Consider the following 18,881-nt stretch of genomic DNA (forward strand, 5'->3'; position numbering starts at 1 on the left):
TGAAATATTCCAACTCTTGCATTTCAACGAAATAAATTCAACATGACGATAAACCTTTCAATACAATTTTACTTTTACAAGGTAAACCACAACCAAACACTACTGAAATATTCCAACTCTTGCTTTTCAATGAAATAAATTCAAATGAACTTTGAAAAATCAAGAAAATGTAACTGTGACAAGGTGAACCACAACGAAACGCTACTGAAACAGTCCAACAATTGCATTTCAACGAAAGAAATTCAAAATGAACTTTGAAAAATCAAGAAAATGTAACTGTGACAAGGTAAACCACTACCAAACACTACTGAAATAGTCCAACTCTTGCATTTCAACGATAGAAATTCAAAATGAACTTTGAAAAATCAAGAAAATGTAACTGTGACAAGGTAAACCATAATCAAACACTACTGAAATATTCCAACTCTTGCATCTCAACGAATGAAATTCGCAATTAAAATTGTACAATCCAGACAATGTAACATTGACAAGGTACACCACAACCAAACACTCCAGTCCGAGTACAAATCTGGCATTTCCACAACTGAACTGCAAATTAAAATTTGAAAAATCAAGAAAATGTAACTGTGACAAGGTAAACCACAACCACACACTCCTGAAATATTCCAACTCTTGCATTTCAATTAAAGAAATTCAACATGAACTTTGAAAAATCAAGAAAATGTAACTGTGACATGGTAAACCACAACCAAACACTACTTAAATATTCCAACTCTTGCATTTCAATGAAAGAAATTCAAATGAACTTTGAAAAATCAAGAAAATCTAACTGTGACAAGGTAAAACACAACCAAACACTACAGCAATATTCCAACTCTTGCATTTCAACCAAAGAAATTCAAAATGAACTTTGAAAAATCAAGAAAATGTAACTGTGACAAGGTAAACCACAACCAAACACTACTGAAATATTCTAACTCTTGCATTTCAACGAACGAAATTCAAAATGTACTTTGAAAAATCAGGAAAATGTAACTGTGACAAGGTAAACCACAACCAAACACTACTGAAATATTCCAACTCTTGCATTTCAACGAAAGAAATTCAAAATGAACTTTGAAAAATCATGAAAATGTAATTGTGACAAGGTAAACCACAACCAAACACTACTGAAATATTCCAACTCTTGCATTTCAACGAAAGAAATTCAAAATGAACTTTGAAAAATCAAGAAAATGTAACTGTGACAAGGTAAATCACAATAAAACACAACTGAAATAATCAAAATCTATAATTTCAAAGAAAGTTAAAAAATAGTATAAAATACTAAAATCGAATCTTGATATGATACAATGTGAATCACAACCAACAACTACTGAAATATTCCAACTCTTGCATTTCAGCGAAAGAAATTCAAAATGAACTTTGAAAAATCAAGAAAATGTAACTGTGACAAGGTAAACCACAGCCAAACACTACTGAAATATTCCAACTCTTGCATTTCAGCGAAAGAAATTCAAAAGGAACTTTGAAAAATCAGGAAAATTCCACTGTGAAAATTAAAACCACCCGAAACCTCGACTGATATAGTCCAACTCTTGCATTTCATCGAAATAAATTCAAAATGAAGTTAGAAAAATCTCGAATATGTAACTGTGAAAAGGTAAACCAAAACCAAACTCTGCTGAAATAATCCAACTATTGCATTTCACAGAAATAAAATCAAATGTAAAATTTAAAATTCATGAATATGTAACTCTGTCAAGCTAAACCACAACCAAACACTACTGAACTATTCCAACTCTTGCATTTCAGCGAAAGAAATTCAAAATGAACTTTGAAAAATCAAGAAAATGTAACTGTGACAAGGTAAACCACAACCAAACACTACTGAAATATTCCAACTCTTGCATTTCAACGAAAGAAATTCAAAATGAACTTTGAAAAATCAAGAAAATGTAACTGTGACAAGGTAAACCACAACCAAACACTACTGAAATATTCCAACTCTTGCATTTCAGCGAAAGAAATTCAAAATGAACTTTAAAAAATCAAGAAAATGTAACTGCGACAAGGTAAACCACAACCAAACACTACTGAAATATTCCAACTCTTGCATTTCAACGAAAGAAATTCAAAATGAACTTTGAAAAATCAAGAAAATGTAACTGCGACAAGGTAAAACTGTGTCTCTCAATCCCCGTAAAGCTCTTTTAAAAGATACAAAGACTACTTATTTAACACAAAAATTTCGTTTTTAATGACCACCAAGTAAAGAAAAACCACACTGAATCAGGCAACTGAGTCTCTCAAACCCCTTAAAGCTCTTTTAAAAGATACAAAAACTACTTATTTAACACAAAAATTTCGTTTTTAATGACCATCAAGTAAAGAAAAAATCACACGAAATTAGGCAACTGAGTCTCTCAAACCCTGTAAAGCTCTTTTAAAAGATACAACAAAGGACCACCAAGTAAAGAAAAACCACACGGAATCATGCAACTGAGTCTCTCCAAACCCTGAAAGGTCATTTAAAAGATACAAAAACTACTGATTAAACAAAAAAATTTCGTTTTTAATGACCACCAAGTAAAGGAAAAACCACACGGAATTAGGCAACTGAGTCTCTCAAACCCCTTAATTTAACAGAAATCCTTGCTTTTTGAACGAACACCATGTAAAGAAAAAATCACACTGGCTTAAAACAACAGAGCCCCTCAAACCCCGTAAAGCCATTTTAAAAGGTATAACAATTATTTATTTAACAGAAATCCTCGCCTTCAATTGAACGGAAAAAATGTAAGAATTATTTATCTAACAGAAATCCTCGCTTTCAATTGAACGGAAAAAATATAACAATTATTTATTTAACAGAAATCCTCGCTTTTTGAACGAATACCATGTAAAGAAAAAATCAAACGGCTTAGAACAACAGAGCTGGGGTTCTGGTAAGGGACCTCACAAGACCGTTCAAATGGAACTTGTGTATTATAACGACCACAGAGTTTCACCCTCAAGTCCTTTTCTAAAATCATCTCTTAAAATGTCTCTAACTGTTTCACCGAAATAATTGCCTAAAATAATAATTTGTTCTGAAAAGATATAATAAAGCCTTAAAAAGTATTATAATGGGGGGGCTCAGGAGGCATCGGGGCGCCGGGGGTCCTTTGGGGGGCCAGAGAACCTTTGCTGTCCGGGGGCTTCCTTCGGGGTGGGGGGGGGGGCATCGGAGCCCTTTGGAGTTGTGGTAAGGGACCTCACAACCCTCTTAAAATGTCTCCAACTGTTTCACCGAAATAATTGCCTAAAATAATAATTTGTTCTGAAAAGATATAATAAAGCCTTAAAAAGTATTATAATGGGGGACTCAGGAGGCATCAGGGGGGCCGGGGGTCCTTTGGGAGTCCAGAGAACCTTTGCTGTCCGGGGGCTTCCTTCGGGGTTGGGGGTGGGGGGGGGATCGGAGCCCTTTGGGGTTGTGGTAAGGGACCTCACAACCCTCTTAAAATGTCTCTAACTGTTTCACCGAAATAATTGCCTAAAATAATAATTTGTTCTGAAAAGATATAATAAAGCCTTAAAAAGTATTATAATGGGGGACTCAGGAGGCATCGGGGCGCCGGGGTTCCTTTGGGGGTCCAGAGAACCTTTGCTGTCCGGGGGCTTCCTTCGGGGTTGGGGTGGGGGGATCGGAGCCCTTTGGAGTTGTGGTAAGGGACCTCACAACACCGTTCAAATGGAACTTGTGTATTATAGCGACCACAGAGTTTCACCCTCAAATCCTTTTCTAAAATCATCTCTTAAAATGTCTCTAACTGTTTCACCGAAATAATTGTCTAAAATAATAATTTGTTCTGAAAAGATATAATAAAGCCTTAAAAAGTATTATAATGGGGGACTCAGGAGGCATCGGGGCGCGGGGGGTCCTTTGGGGGTCCAGAGAACCTTTGCTGTCCGGGGGCTTCCTTCGGGGTTGGGGTGGGAGATCGGAACCCTTTGGGGTTGTGCTAAGGGACCTCACAACACTGTTCAAATGTCTCTAACTGTTTCACCGAAATAATTCCCTAAAATAATAATTTGTTCTGAAAAGATATAATAAAGCCTTAAAAAGTATTATAATGGAGGCTCAGGAGTCTTTGGGGCGCCGGGTGGTCACACAAAATCAGAAAAAATTTTCAATGTTCCTTTAGTAGCTATGCAATTAGATTAAAAATGAAGATATTTATGCAGAGTTTCAGGTAGCTATGGCTAAGTTTGCTAAAAAACCAGTTATTTTCTTGTGAAAACACACAAAATCAGAAAAAATAACTGAACCCCCCATGTCACTGAACCCCTGTATAACCGAAACCCCGTACAACTGAACCTCCCAGGTAACTGAACCCCTGTATAACCGAAACCCTGTACAACTGAACCTCCGTGCTACTCAACCCCATTTAACTAATCCCCCTGTAACTGAATCCGCATGTAACTGAACCCTCGTGCAACTCAACTCCCTCAAAACACTTTTCAGCCATTTCTTGTAAATTTTTTTTATTTCTAAACTATTTAAAATTGACAACACTATGCAAATCATCACTTGTGTATTATACAATACACATTCATTCCATCTCCTCCAAAACACTTTTCGGTCATTTCTTGTTAAAATTATCCAATCGTTAATTACCCCTTTTTTTTTCTCCACCTTCAAATGTTCCTTTAGTCATTGCCCAGTTAACACTAAGATGTAAATTGAGTAATCCTCTCGCAATAACAAACCAAACCAGATTATACCCGCTTAACCAGATCAAAAATGGCGGTCACACTAACTTGATTAGTAATTGGAATTTCAGTCCTACATTCACGGGTTTCTGCAAAGTGCTATGGAATTCATTGAAAAAATACCAGTTAAAAAAAAAAAATAATAAACATGTATCCATGAGTTTGACATCCAAAAAATCGATGTCACAATAGAAAACCCGTCTCTTTGAAAGGTCTAATGACCTGTAGAAATGTTTACCTATCGGAATAACCTGTTTGGTGAGGGGGCCTACGCAAAATGGTAGTTCCTACTCTACTTAATTGTACTAATTACTGAAAGTTCAGCATTTCAAGATTTTGCGCCAATATAATTTTTACTTTTATTTTTAATGCTGTAAGTACCAAAGAATATATTTCTAGTATAATTCACTTTCAATAAAGCGCAAATGATGCAGTAGGCCTCAGAATTCTATGTTTAAAGCTATCCCTCTGTTACCTCTTCCACATCCCCCTCAACATCCCCTGAAATTATCAATTTAATACCCTTAGCTGTTCCATAGATATTGACGATACGTCCTTATGAAAACCAGCACGCACACACTGTTTTTTATTGTAATTTGGCATCCTTCCCCAATTTAGTGGGAGGAGGGGGGGAGGTATATCATCTCCATAGGAATAGTTGTTCGATCGTTTTACCCTTTTGAAACAGATTTCTACAATTATACAATTATACTAATTACTGAAAGTTCAGCATTTCAAGATTTTGCGCCACTATAATTTTTACTTTTATTTTCAATGCTTTAAGTACCAAAGAATATATTTCTAGTATAATTCACTTTCAATAAAGCGCAAATGATGCATTAGGCCTCAGAATTCTATGTTTAAAGCTATCCCTCTGTTACCTCTTCCACATCCCCCTCAACATCCCCTGAAATTATCAATTTAATACCCTTAGCTGTTCCATAGATATTGACGATACGTCCTTATGAAAACCAGCACGCACACACTGTTTTTTATTGTAATTTGGCATCCTTCTCCAATTTAGTGGGAGGGGGGGGGGGCCAGGTATATCATCTCCATAGGAATAGTTGTTCGAGCGTTTTACTCTTTTGAAAAAGATTTCTATTTCAAAATTCTTGTCAAATATTCTTGGAAGGGGGGCAGCTAAAGAGGGCATATGAGAAGGCGACTGGCTCTTTAATCACTTTTCAAGATCCTCCTCAGATCATCCTCAACGTGTCCTAGAATTTCTATATAACATCCTCAGCCATTCTTAATATATTGCACATCTTCTTTTGATAAACTGGGTGCGCATAGTGCCTTTTGATTTAATATATCATACCCCTCATCATTCTCTAAAGTTTCATCTTAATGCCCATGGCCTTTCCGGATACACCCAGAATCAAATATTTTCCCTTTTTCTAATGGCATATCTGGCATGTAAACAATGGGCAAATGGGCAAGATATCTGGCATGTAAACAATGGGCAAATTGCATAATTGACGATCTTTGCCCCGGCGCTATGGCGGCCACGGCATCCCTTGAAACATAGCTACTAGACCTTTTGACTAGTTTGAACAAAATGACGATTCCAACATTTTGATTAGTGCTGAGGAGAAGGAGCACCAAAAACGAGCCTGGAGGGGGATTTGGTGGCCCTCCAATCTTTCCTCGACATCTTCTCAAAATACCTTGAAAGATTTTAACTTAATACCCTTAGTTGTTCCATAGATATTGTTGATATTCCGTTATATTCCATTCAGTTGCTCATTAGATATTGCTGATATTCCGCTTTTGACAGCCAGCCACCACATAGTACGTTTTGGTTGAGTGTGTCACCCCTCTCAAGATTTCCTTAAGGGTTTACCTTAATACTTTAAACCTTTGTCGAGACCCAGAATCAAACATACGTTCTTTTAAAATAAGTCCTTATGTGTTGAAAATAGGCAAGTTTCATAACTTAAAGCCCTTGCCCCAGAGGGGCGTAGGCGGTGGTGTCCACCCCAGAGGCATAGTCTTTTAAACCTTTCAACTATTATGAACAAATGGCTTTCTCAAAATTTTTATTCGAAAAGGGAAAAAAGGTTAAGGGGGGAGGGCTTGTAACCCCAATATAACTTTCGACTCTTAAAAGGGGCAATAAGATTCTTGATCTCCAATTTAATGAGCTTTTTACATAGTTTGTACGACCGCCCCTTCCATAAGAACCTAATATGTTAACAATAAGCAAGTTACATAAATTACAGCCCTTACCCTGTGATGGCCTTCCGAGATCACTTTTTACTCTTAAAACGAGCCCTAGAACCTTTGATTTTTACATCGAATGATTTATCTCTGAAGTTTACATGACCATCCCTTTAAAAGAAAACCTAATATGTTAACAATGAGCAACTTGCATAACTTATAGCCCTTGCCCCGGAGGCCGGGGTTGTCAGACCCAGAAGCATAGTTATTTGACCTTGAAAAAATTGCTGTCTCAAAAAATTTTGAAAGGAAACATTTGGGGAAAAAAGGTGTGAGAGTGAGGGCTGTTTGTCCTCTGATCACCTTTGACCTATGAAAAGGGAACTTGAACCTTCAGTTTTGAGCTTTGAGCTTCCTCAAAGGTTTGTATGAACACCTCTTCCATACAAACCTTATATTTTATCAAAGGGCAACTTGCATAACTTACAACCCTTGCCCTCGAGCTTAGGGGTATACTATAAGCTCCGGAGGCGTTTTTTTTTGGCCCTTGGACTATTTTTAACAAAATAGCTGTTTCAAAATAATGACCAGATGCATTTGGAGAAAATAGAGTGTGGGGAGGCGGCTAGTTTTCTCTGATCACTTTTGACGCTTAAAAATGGGCACTGGGACTTCTGATTTCCAATCGAATGAGCCCCCTCCGAAGTGTACACCACCATTTATTTCATATGAAATCCCTTTGGGGAAAAAATGAATGAACAAAAAATGTTGTGCACTTTATCGCTCTTCTCACTACCCAACATCACATCGTCACCTTCGCTTATTCCTAGTCCCAACGACTTAATTTTCTCAACAGTAATTACCCAAACCTATTCTTACACCTTGAACTGTCAAATCTTCCAAAAAATCATTCGTTTTGCTAGAATTTTCATCTAGAACGATTTACTTCCTCATTTGGTTCCTTTCTCTCCCATAACCTATGTTATGCTCCTTAGGAGAAACTCCACTAAAACGATCCATATAAATGGGGATAGAACGTGAACCTGCTTCACTCTTGTTTCAATACGAAACCAGCAACTAACATCATTTCCTACATTGACAGCAGCTAGTAGCTAGTAGGCGACAGTAGCTACTATAAAACTGATTATTCAAGGGGTATGATGACTCATGCACTCCCTAACCCTTCACTGGCAGGGTAAAAAACACTGACACAACCTGCAGGGTTTGGTCGTGGAACTCCACTTTTTAATAATTTGAGAAAAATACAGTTTTAAATGTATCTTAATTTTGCTTACAGTATATTTAGATATTTCAGTTAAAAACGCTAAAATACGAAAATCATTCAACTATTTGCATTTGAGGCATAAGAATTTTGCATGTTCCATACACACATTTTTTTTTAGCACAAACTGAAGGTGTAATTATATTTTCTGTCCTTGCTTAGGGGACAAATAATGCACCGACCTTTCCAGTCATTGAAAACTGAAGGAGATTCATTGGGGAAGTTTTGGAAGGTTGATCTGATCCTAAGTTGCGGGTTCGTGAGGAATCGTTATAGCTCGATCAGCGTTTAACTTCGAGTCATGTCTTTTTCTAGGGGTGTTGAATAGGACAGAATGACATTGGTTTTTACTCCAGCTACGTCCATGATCAAGTGCCATATCTCTTTGGATCATCTTCTCGTGTGGCAGCTAATTGTGTAAGTTGAGCACTTTTGGTGTGGAGAGTTGACTCAACTTTTTGTTGCGTTTTACGTCATGGTAATCTCTAGTTTACTACTTTCGTGGTCAACTACTGCTAAAAAGTTTATCGACAAAGCAAGAATAATTGCTTTTTTTGGAACATACGACACCTGGTTCAGATGGTCTCTCAATCCGAAGATGGACAAATTAGGTTCCCTTGTACCACCAGCAAGGATAGAGAGTGGGATTTCTCAATCCTTCTTTTTCTCGATGCCTGTGATAGTTATAACAAAGGAAGTGAGCAGTTTAATTATCTTTATGGACGTGAGCCAGTAGTCGGCTGTGTTGGTGTGGTTCGAGCCATTCAAGCACTTAACAAGGGTCATGAAATTCGTGTTTGAACTAAAACATTATGGTTTTCAGCCATAGGTATTACCTTTCCAGTGTAGATAAAGGCGTTAGATAGATGGAATGTCTTCGAGACTACTATACATTGAAACTTAATTCCATACTTGTTTGTTTTAGAACAAATGTGCATCTTCAATTTGAACTGTCCTCTTAAAGCAACTAGCATTTTATGAATCATAAAATACTCACCTGGTGAGTAATTTGCTTTGCAGTTTGTGACAAAGAGGACAAAAACTTTTTTGGTGGGAGCTCGAGGTCCAGCTCTTTTTTGACGTACCTATCATCAAACCAAAAACATTTTCCAGATGCTGGAATCGCTTCAACCTCATCATTACATGAATAGTGTCCCACCCAATCCCATCAGTTGCAAAGAGACCTTTGAAATCTTCACTGCCCAACCTGAATACTCTAGAGAGATGCAGAAGGCTTAAAACGGCTCATATCTCTTTGATGTCGACTGGTTAACATTATATTTGCTTATCTACAATTCTGAAGTTATAATGCAGGCCGTACTCGTCAACCTTGGCATTAGTATGAATGATGAGCTTCTCAAGGATTACGGCTGTGATGAAAAGGTCCCATGTCTTTTAGGGAGTTTTAGGTCCTTATACCCTCGTATATGCTCTGAGAACGGAATAGTGGATAACAAGATTACAGGCTGTCGTGCTGCTTTGAGGTGGCTTAGACTTATTCCAATTTGCTGGATTGTCTTTGCCAGTGAAGAAGGACTTTGAAGGCTTTGTTTTTCAGCTACCAGGGGCGTCGTTTGGGGGTGGCAAGGGGTGCAGTTGCCCCCCCCCCACTAGTGTGGAAAAAAATGCATTATACATCCCATACCCTTTTACTATCCAGACATGGAGCCCTCTTGCCCTTACCCCCCCTCCCAGCAAAATGCTGGAGATTCGCCCCTGTCAGCTACTATTGTCAAATTAGAAAGAGGAATATTTTCCTCGTAGTCATCTGATTGTATCTTAACTGCCTGTTCTTTGCCTGTGCTGGCTAAAGAACTGTCATCACTGACATGAACAATCTTGTCAACAAAGTCTACAAAGTCTTGAAACTTACTTTTTATTAGGTCTTGGTCTTTGTGTTGTAGAACACTGAGCATATCTTCCTCAATAAGAAGTCTTTGACTTGTTCTTATTGTTGCTCCGGTTCGTCAGTTGCTTCATAGGAGACCGTATTCTAGGATTAAATGATCTTTTCAAGCTCTGAAAACCGAAGAAAATTGGAATTATTCTGAGAAATAAATTTTTCTCAGGTCCAGTAAAAACCAAAATTTTCCCCCTTCGAATGTTGGACACTTAAATAAGATAAAACAAAAGTAGTTATTCTTTAAGAAGCTCATAAGAACTGAAGTTTACTTCTCTGCTAAGCCACAAAAAAGTTAAACAAACTGCAGTGTGGGGTCTGTTGAATCCCAGAGCCCTGTATCAATGCACCTGTTAGTGATTTCAAGATGTTCTTCTTCTGAGGCTTATAATACACAAATATGAAGTATCCATAAAGTTTCAATCTCTGAGCATAGCCCAGTGGTACAAGATGGACACAAACTTAGCACTAGGGTCTGAGAGACCTCAATTCGCCAGTAAAGGGTTAATTATTAATTTGGAGAGAAAATTTGGTTGACACATCCTCTCCTCTTTTTAAAACCACACTCTTCTTCTCTCAAAACCTTATCTACAGCATCTCTAAGTCTAAGAAGTATGATCACAATAAGTAAGCTACTCCCTAAAGAAACCAAGATAATGTCTCCATAATCAAAACACTCACTCTTATCACCATTTTTTATAGAGGGGCTTAAGTAAGGTTTCTCTAGCATAGGTAGGTTTGTCCCTTTTTCAGTATCTCCGACTTCACAGCCACCATATTTAGAAGTTCAGTTTAATTAATTACACCTGAACACTTCAGAACAGGCTTAATTACACACCCAAATTATATTTAAAAAATAGAATGTTGATTTTAGGATACATTAACATGGTTTATATTAAACTAAGCGAGCTTTTATGTTTTTTAACCTAGGTTACATTACCTTAAGTCCAATTATCATTGAAAACATAGAATGTTTATTTTTGGTTACATTAAGTTCATAAGTTTATAAGTTTATTAATCCACATTCATAAACAAATAAATAAATTAAACAACGCTTTCACGCTGGAGAAAAACTATGAAGGTTTGCGATCGCGCGAAACTCCACGTAACTACTTACCTAATAACTCAACTATTTACATAAACGTCAACTATTTAATTAAAACTATTATAAATAAACCAAAAATAGATAAACTATATATATATATATATATATATATATATATATATATATATATATATATATATATATATATATATATATATATATATATATATATATATATATATATATATATATATATATATATATATATATATATATATATATATATATATATATATATATATATATATATATATATATATATATATATATATATATATATATATATCTTATATATATATATATATATATATATATATATATATATATATATATATATATATATATATATATATATATATATATATATATATATATATATATAGAAAATAATAACAATAAAAAAATTAAAAAAAAATATTGAAAAAAAATAAATAACCGAACTAAAAATGATAATACATAAATAAAATATAAAAGAAAAATAATAATATAAAATATAAAAGAAAAATAATATCAACCAATCCAGTCCCCATCACTCATTAGACTCAACTCTCTCTCCCTCCCCCACCCTGCCAACCTTACCTTAGCATTAGCAACCTTACCTTAGCAACATTAACCTGAGTTTGCGTTTAACTTTTTAACGCAAGTTACAATACCCAATGTTAGCTTTTTCTTTTTAAATTTAGGTAAATTTATTTGAATTTGGTTCACCCAAAAATTGAAGTCCTGAAAAAATCCGAGTCTTGGAAAATATTCAAGTTTTGACAAAAAATTCAAGTCTTGGTAGAAGTCGAAGTACTAATAAAATCAAAGTCCTGAAAAAAAATTCGAAGTCCTGAAGAAAAATCCCAGGTCCTGAAATAAAAGACAAAAACATCATTAAACTAATACTTGTATCTAAAATTAGAAATCGTTTAATTCAGAATTAATTTTGGAGAGAAAGCTGACAAACTCATAATTTACCTATTAAAAAGAGAACAGAATTGATTCTTCTTGGAGGCAAAATTGATAGAAAAGTGGAAGGGGGTGTTGTCTGAGGGAGTATAGCTTACGATTTTGCCTTAAAATATCAAATGACATTAAATTATTAAGTGTTTTGGGGCTAAAAAAGTGCAATTTCTATGGTTTTGTTTAGCATATCGGGATAGTTAATACAGAATAAAGTTGAAAAAAATCCAGCCTTTTTTTTAGAGGGGTGAGTTTCCTTAAGTATGTCGGGGTACTTAGTATCATGAATTAGATAAAGTTAAGCAGAAATATGAAAATCCAAACTCTTATGAAGGAGAGGCTATCAAGTAAGTCTTTCTTACCGATATCTTGTTTGCCAAGATTTTATTGGGAGAGTTATTTGTCTAATGAATAAGACACAATCGGCCTAATCCTTAAAGAAGGTAAAATATTAGAAAACTTAAAAGAAAATCTAAAAGAAAAGATTAGACAAAGTATTTTTTATCGACTAGAAGGGGTCGTAGACTATGTAGGGGGGTGGATTGGGCTGTGTCTTCGGGAAACTCTGAGAAATAGAAGGGGAGAGCGTAAGTGCTTAACCTGAATGTCAAGATGTCAATATAGTTAGCACAATTTATAATTGAACTAACAAACTGAAGCCTAGTTATGTTGGAGTACAATAAGCAAGCTTTATAACCCATTGATTAGCCTTTAAAGAGTTGTTTGATTCGGTGTGAATCTCTGTGAATGCAGAAAAAATAAAAAAGGAAATTTACTTTAAATTGTCATTTTTTAATTTATTAAAGAATTATTACTTTTTGTGGGGGGGAGCTATTTTTAGTCCCACTATCTCATATGGCTAGATCTCTATTGGAATATTTTTTAAAACTAAAGCAATTTCAATTATCGCTTTGTTAATACTGATATTATAATTGCTTTGAAGTCTTTTTCATCGTTATGTTAAATTTCAGGAATACTTCAAAACGAAGGAACTGAATTGAAACTCGATTTGCACCAACATTCCTCCTAACGATATGGCCTCGGTTGCTGCCTGGCTACCCTTTGCAAGAGCTGCTGCCATTGGTTGGGTTCCAATTGCAAACAATCCTCTCCCTCCTCCTCCAATCCCCAAGGACAAAAAAAGAAGTGAAGACGAAAAATTAATAATGAATGTTTCTGGGAGGAAGTTTGAGACGTGGAGAAACACGTTAGAGAAGTATCCTGATACTTTACTTGGTTCTAATGAGAGAGACTTTTTCTACGATGAAGAAGCAAAGGAGTATTTTTTTGATAGGGACCCTGACATTTTCCGTCATATCCTTAATTTCTACCGCACAGGAAAATTACATTACCCCAAACATGAATGTTTGACAAGCTACGACGAAGAATTAGCATTCTTTGGAATACTACCAGATGTTATTGGTGATTGTTGCTATGAAGACTATCGAGATAGAAAACGTGAAAATGCAGAACGTCTTTTAGACGATAAACTGTCAGAAAGCGGTGATCAGAATTTGCAATTACTTACCAGCCATCGTGAAAGAATGTGGCGGGCATTTGAAAATCCGCACACATCAACTGCCGCCCTAGTGTTTTACTATGTCACTGGCTTTTTTATAGCCGTATCTGTGATGGCAAATGTAATTGAAACTGTCTCTTGTGGGGAAATTCCAGGGAAAGGTGAAACTCTCCCTTGCGGAGAACGTTATAAAATAGTGTTTTTCTGTCTTGACACAGCGTGCGTAATGATTTTTACAGCAGAATATCTATTACGGTTATTTGCTGCACCCGATAGATGTAAGTTTATGAGAAGTGTAATGAGTGTAATTGATGTTGTAGCAATCTTGCCCTATTATATTGGTCTCGGAATTAAGGACAATGACGATGTCTCGGGTGCTTTTGTCACCCTTAGGGTTTTCCGTGTATTCAGAATTTTTAAATTTTCCCGCCACTCGCAAGGATTAAGAATACTCGGATATACCTTAAAATCTTGTGCTTCTGAGTTAGGTTTCTTAGTATTTTCGTTGGCTATGGCAATCATTATATTTGCTACTGTAATGTTCTATGCTGAAAAGAACGTAGATACAACAAATTTCACATCAATTCCAGCTGCTTTCTGGTATACAATTGTCACCATGACTACACTTGGGTGAGTAGTTTATCAACTCCTTATCCTATTTTTTATTAGTGTATCTTTTTTTGCCCTTTTATTTCCCATTTTAATATTGAAGGAATCATGGCTAGTTTTTCAGAAGAGCCATAAAGAAAATGAGTGAAATAAATGTTAGTTTTATGTGATATTATAATTTAATTCAGCTAAAAAAAATATTTTCAAATGAGAGTAAAAAGAACAGATATGATCCTATGAAGGGAGAAAAAATACTTTTTGTCATATTTATTTGTATAAATTCATTCATTCCTTCAGTACGGAGAGAAAAATACATAACTTCAGTGTTAAAACTGGGAAGGAAAGCTAATAATTTTGGTTCTTTCTCACCTATAGAATATTTATATTCTTTTTAAGTTTTATTGGGGCCTTTAAGTTTTGATTTTGTCAAATGCTTAGGACCCTAATTCGTTTTCCTTCTTAATTTTATTTTCAGGGGATGTTACCCTCCTCAAATCCTTTTCTTTATGCTATTAATTTAAAAAACAAAGTTTTTTTGAGGGAAGTAAAAGAGCGAAGTTGAAACTTAAAACGGACAAAAATTATTACTTCACAGCCTATCTAATATATATCAATAAAACTAGTAAAAATAAACCAACTAATTATGTTTCCCTATGCTTTTACTACTACTACTACTACTAACAACTCATGGCAGCACCAAGCCACCTGAGGCCAACACAGCTACGCACGCTCCTCCTCCATCCCAATCTATTCAAAGCCTCTCTTTTAACACACTCCCAGGAAGTTCCCATTTCCTTTAAATCTTTCTTTATGACACCCTCCCACCCCAGACGAGGACGATCTGCTTTCCGTTTAGCCCTAGACGGTTGGTCGAAAAGAACAATCTTCGGCAATCTGTCATGCTTCATCCGCACAACGTGCTCTAGCCATCTCAACCTTTGTTTCATTATAGCCCTAGAGAGCGGTATTGAACCACATTTTTCGTATAGCCTATTGTTTGAAATACGGTCAGTCAGTCAGCCGGGTGCCCAGAACAATCCTTAAGCAATTTCTCTGGAAAACATCTAGCAAATCTTCATCCGCTTTTCGGAGCGCCCATGCTTCAGAGCCATATTTGACCAGTCATCACTCTAGCTTCTAATATTCCAATCTTGGTTTGCAGATTTATCTTCCTATTCTTCCAAACTTTTTTTTAACTGTGAAAAAAATCCTTGAGCCTTGGCTATTCTACTTTTGACATCTTCACGGCTCCCACCATCTTTACTAATAATACTACCAAGGTAAGTGAAGTTGTCCACCAGGAGACTTTTTCCATCCCATTTGATTCCGTGGTCTCCTATTGCCTTTCCTGTGCTCCTTAAGACAAAGTCCATCAAAATAATCCATATAAAAGGGGATAGAACACAACCCTGCTTAACTCCTGATTTAATACAAAACCAGCTGCTAACCTCATTTCCTACCTTAACAGCAGCAGTGTTATTCTCGTACATAGCACTAATCACATTAATGTATTTGCCTGGTATACCATACAAGGATAAAACCTTTAATAAAGCCCTTCTATCAACAGAATCGAATGCTTGCTCATAATCTATAAAACTGAGGACCAAAGTGTTTGAAAACTCAGGCACTTCTCAATTATTAATCCAAGAGAGAAAATTGGGACGACATACCCTCCAGCATTTCTGAAACGGCACTGTTTTTCTCTTAAAACCTTGTCTACGGCATCTCTCAGTCTAAAAAGTATAATATTACTCAGTAATTTACTACCTGCAGAGACCAGACTAATCCCTCGATAATTACCACACTCACTTTTATCACCTTTCTTATAAAGTGGCTTAATTAAGGTTTTCCTAAAATTGTTGGGCACTTCCTCTTTTTCAAAAATCATATTCATAATCTTCAGTAACTTATTTCTAACCTCAGAGCCACCATGTTTAAGAAACTCATTTACCCCCCTACCAGCACCTGGAGCCTTATTATTTTTTAGTCCTTTTAGTACTGCTGCTGATTCCTCCTCACAAAGCAAATCTTCCTTCACATCCAAGGTATTAAAAACTTTTTCATTTTCCTCTATATCTCTTCCTTCAACTCTATCTCGGTTAAGCAAATTCTCAAAATGTTCGGCCCATCTCTCTTTAGTTTTTCCCTTATTTAGCTAATTGCGGCCCCATTCCTATCTTTAACTAGGCCAAGTCCGCACTTACTACTCCCTTTCAATTTGTTAACATAGCAGTACAATATTTTACTATTATGCCGTCTACCTGCATCTTCCAGATGCTCGGCAATTTTATCCATGGCCTGCACTTCACACCTCCTTAGTTCATATTTTAATGCTTTCTCCACTTTCTTTACCTTCCTTTTGTTTTCGCATGATATATCACTAAGGTAATTCTTTTACAAGTCCTTTCTCCTTTCTATCAAACATAAAGCTTTTTCCCTAATATTCTTAGCTGCAGTTCTAGCTTTCCCCTCTAAGACACCTTCAACAACTTCACAAAATATTTTTCTAAAATTATTCCAACCTTCTTCCACATTATCAAATTCTAAACTCTGAAGTTTAGTATTCAACTGTTCCTGAAAAGTTTCTCTCAAATTCTTATCCTGAAGTCTACCAACATCATAACTTCCCGGGAGGTAGTTACCCTTCCGATATTTCAGCTTTAAATTAGCCCTTGACACTACTAGATGGTGATCATTACTTTTAATTAAACAAAAAAAAACAAGTTTTTTTTAACTGAAAATAAGGAACGACGTTTAAAAATAAAACGAAAAGAAATTATTCCGTATATGAAAGGGACTGTCCCCTCCTCAACGCCTCGCTCTTTACGCTAAAATTTTTATTGTTTAAAAAAAATACAGTTGTGAGAAAGTCAAACTTTCTAGGACCACTAGAAAGTTTGACTATTCTAGGACCACTGGGTCAATACGATCACCCCTGGGGAAAAAAAAAAAAAAAAAAAAACAACAAATAAACACGCATTCGTGATCTTTCTTTTGGCAAAAAATGCAAAATTTCATATTTTTGTAAATAGGTGTTTGAAACCTCTACAGTAAGGTTCTCTGATACGCTGAATATGATAGTGTAATTTTCATTAAGGTTCTATAACTTGTAGGGGGTCTTCCCCTTTTTTTCTAAAATCAGCCAAATTTTCTCAGGCGCGTAACTGATGAGTAAAACTAAACTTGATGAAACTTATATATTTGAAATCAGCATTAAAATCTGATTCTTTTTATGTATCTATTGGTATCAAAATTCTGTTTTTTAGAGTTTCGGTTACCATTGAGCCGGGTCACTCCTTACTTACAGTTCGTTACCACGAACTGCTTGATATCAATAACGGCACTCCTATATACCCTAGTATCTTGTATTGATCCTGCCAATCTTCGGTTTACAATAACATAATCAATAAGGTTTGCTGTCTTACCATCACCTGAATACCATGTTAACTTATGAGCCATTTTATATTACCAAACACCGTATTGGTTATAACTAGATTGTTATACCTACAAAATTACAAAATTCTGTATCCGTTACTGTTTTCTTTTCCTACACCAAATTTAGCTAAGCTAGGATACCATCTATCCCTATTTCTACCAACCTGGGCGTTAAAATTTTCCAGTAAAAACATCATATTTCTACCTGGGACCCTGTCTATTTGCTCTTGCAACTGTAAGTAAAATTCATTTGAGTCACTAGTATCTCCGTCAGTCGGTTCAACAGGGGCATATACTACTTTAACTGAAACCCTGAACTTTTTAGTCATAAAATGAGCAATTAATATTCTATTATTAATACCTTCCCAGCCTAAACAAGACTTAGCAGCTTCCTTATTCATCATGAGCCCTACTCCCTGTCTATGTACCCCAACCTTCCTGCCTGAGTAAATAAATTCTATATGATATAATTTCATACTTCCTACCCCTGGGATATGAGTTTCTGAAACTCCTAATAAACCCAGTTCGAATTGTCTGAATGTGTCAGTCAAAATATCGATACGATAGTCATTTTATAACGTCGTAACATTCCAAGTTCCAATTTTCATTTTCTTTAAATCATTGAAATTATTACGATTATAAAAAACTAGCGTTTTACAGAAAACACCAAAGTAAAGTATAAAAAACAGGAATATTGATTTGGGAGTCAAACGTGAGTATGTAACCTGACAACAATAAATTAGTCTATAAAGTTTTTCTTAGTCTTTACCAGTTGCGACATCAGTAACTTTCAGTATACAATTAAAATTATCTTAAAAACATGAGTGTAAAATTAAATATTTTTTTAATAACCGCGAAGTAATTGAACAGCATTCAGAAATATTGGATTGATCTACCAGGTAGCATTTTGGTCTCGCCAGCTATAATGCTAATAGTGAGTAATATTCAGTCTTAAATTCTAAGAAATATGCTTTAGTATTAGTCTCCTTGAAATGGAGATCATATAAGACATAATATGAACTCTGGAAATCCAATTATTACTCTCTATGCAATAGTGAATTTCAAGCTATGATACAAATTCTAAAGCTAGTTTACAGTCCTAATGCTATCAAGAGGGCTTTACTCCGAACTTGTGTATAAACTAACCATGACATGTCCTTTTCAGAAGAAAACAAGAGCCAGTCATTGAAATGAGCCAGCAACA

General features: G+C 35.6%; 1 protein-coding gene across 1 annotated transcript in view; it reads left to right on the forward strand.

The window, feature by feature from the left end:
• Window positions 1-13,091: 13,091 nt before the first annotated feature.
• Shal (Potassium voltage-gated channel protein Shal) overlaps window positions 13,092-18,881 on the forward strand; it is a 246,610-nt gene continuing 240,820 nt past the window's right edge. Inside the window, exon 1 of the mRNA XM_089091131.1 lies at window positions 13,092-14,263. Within this exon, the coding sequence (XP_088947257.1) occupies window positions 13,149-14,263 (1,115 nt within the window). The 5' untranslated portion in view covers window positions 13,092-13,148. The remainder of the gene's footprint in view (window positions 14,264-18,881) is intronic.

The sequence above is a fragment of the Artemia sp. Qi Xiang Cuo genome, chromosome 1 (genome assembly GCF_049724085.1).
Source record: "Artemia sp. Qi Xiang Cuo chromosome 1, ASM4972408v1, whole genome shotgun sequence".
NCBI lineage: Eukaryota > Metazoa > Arthropoda > Branchiopoda > Anostraca > Artemiidae > Artemia > Artemia sp. Qi Xiang Cuo.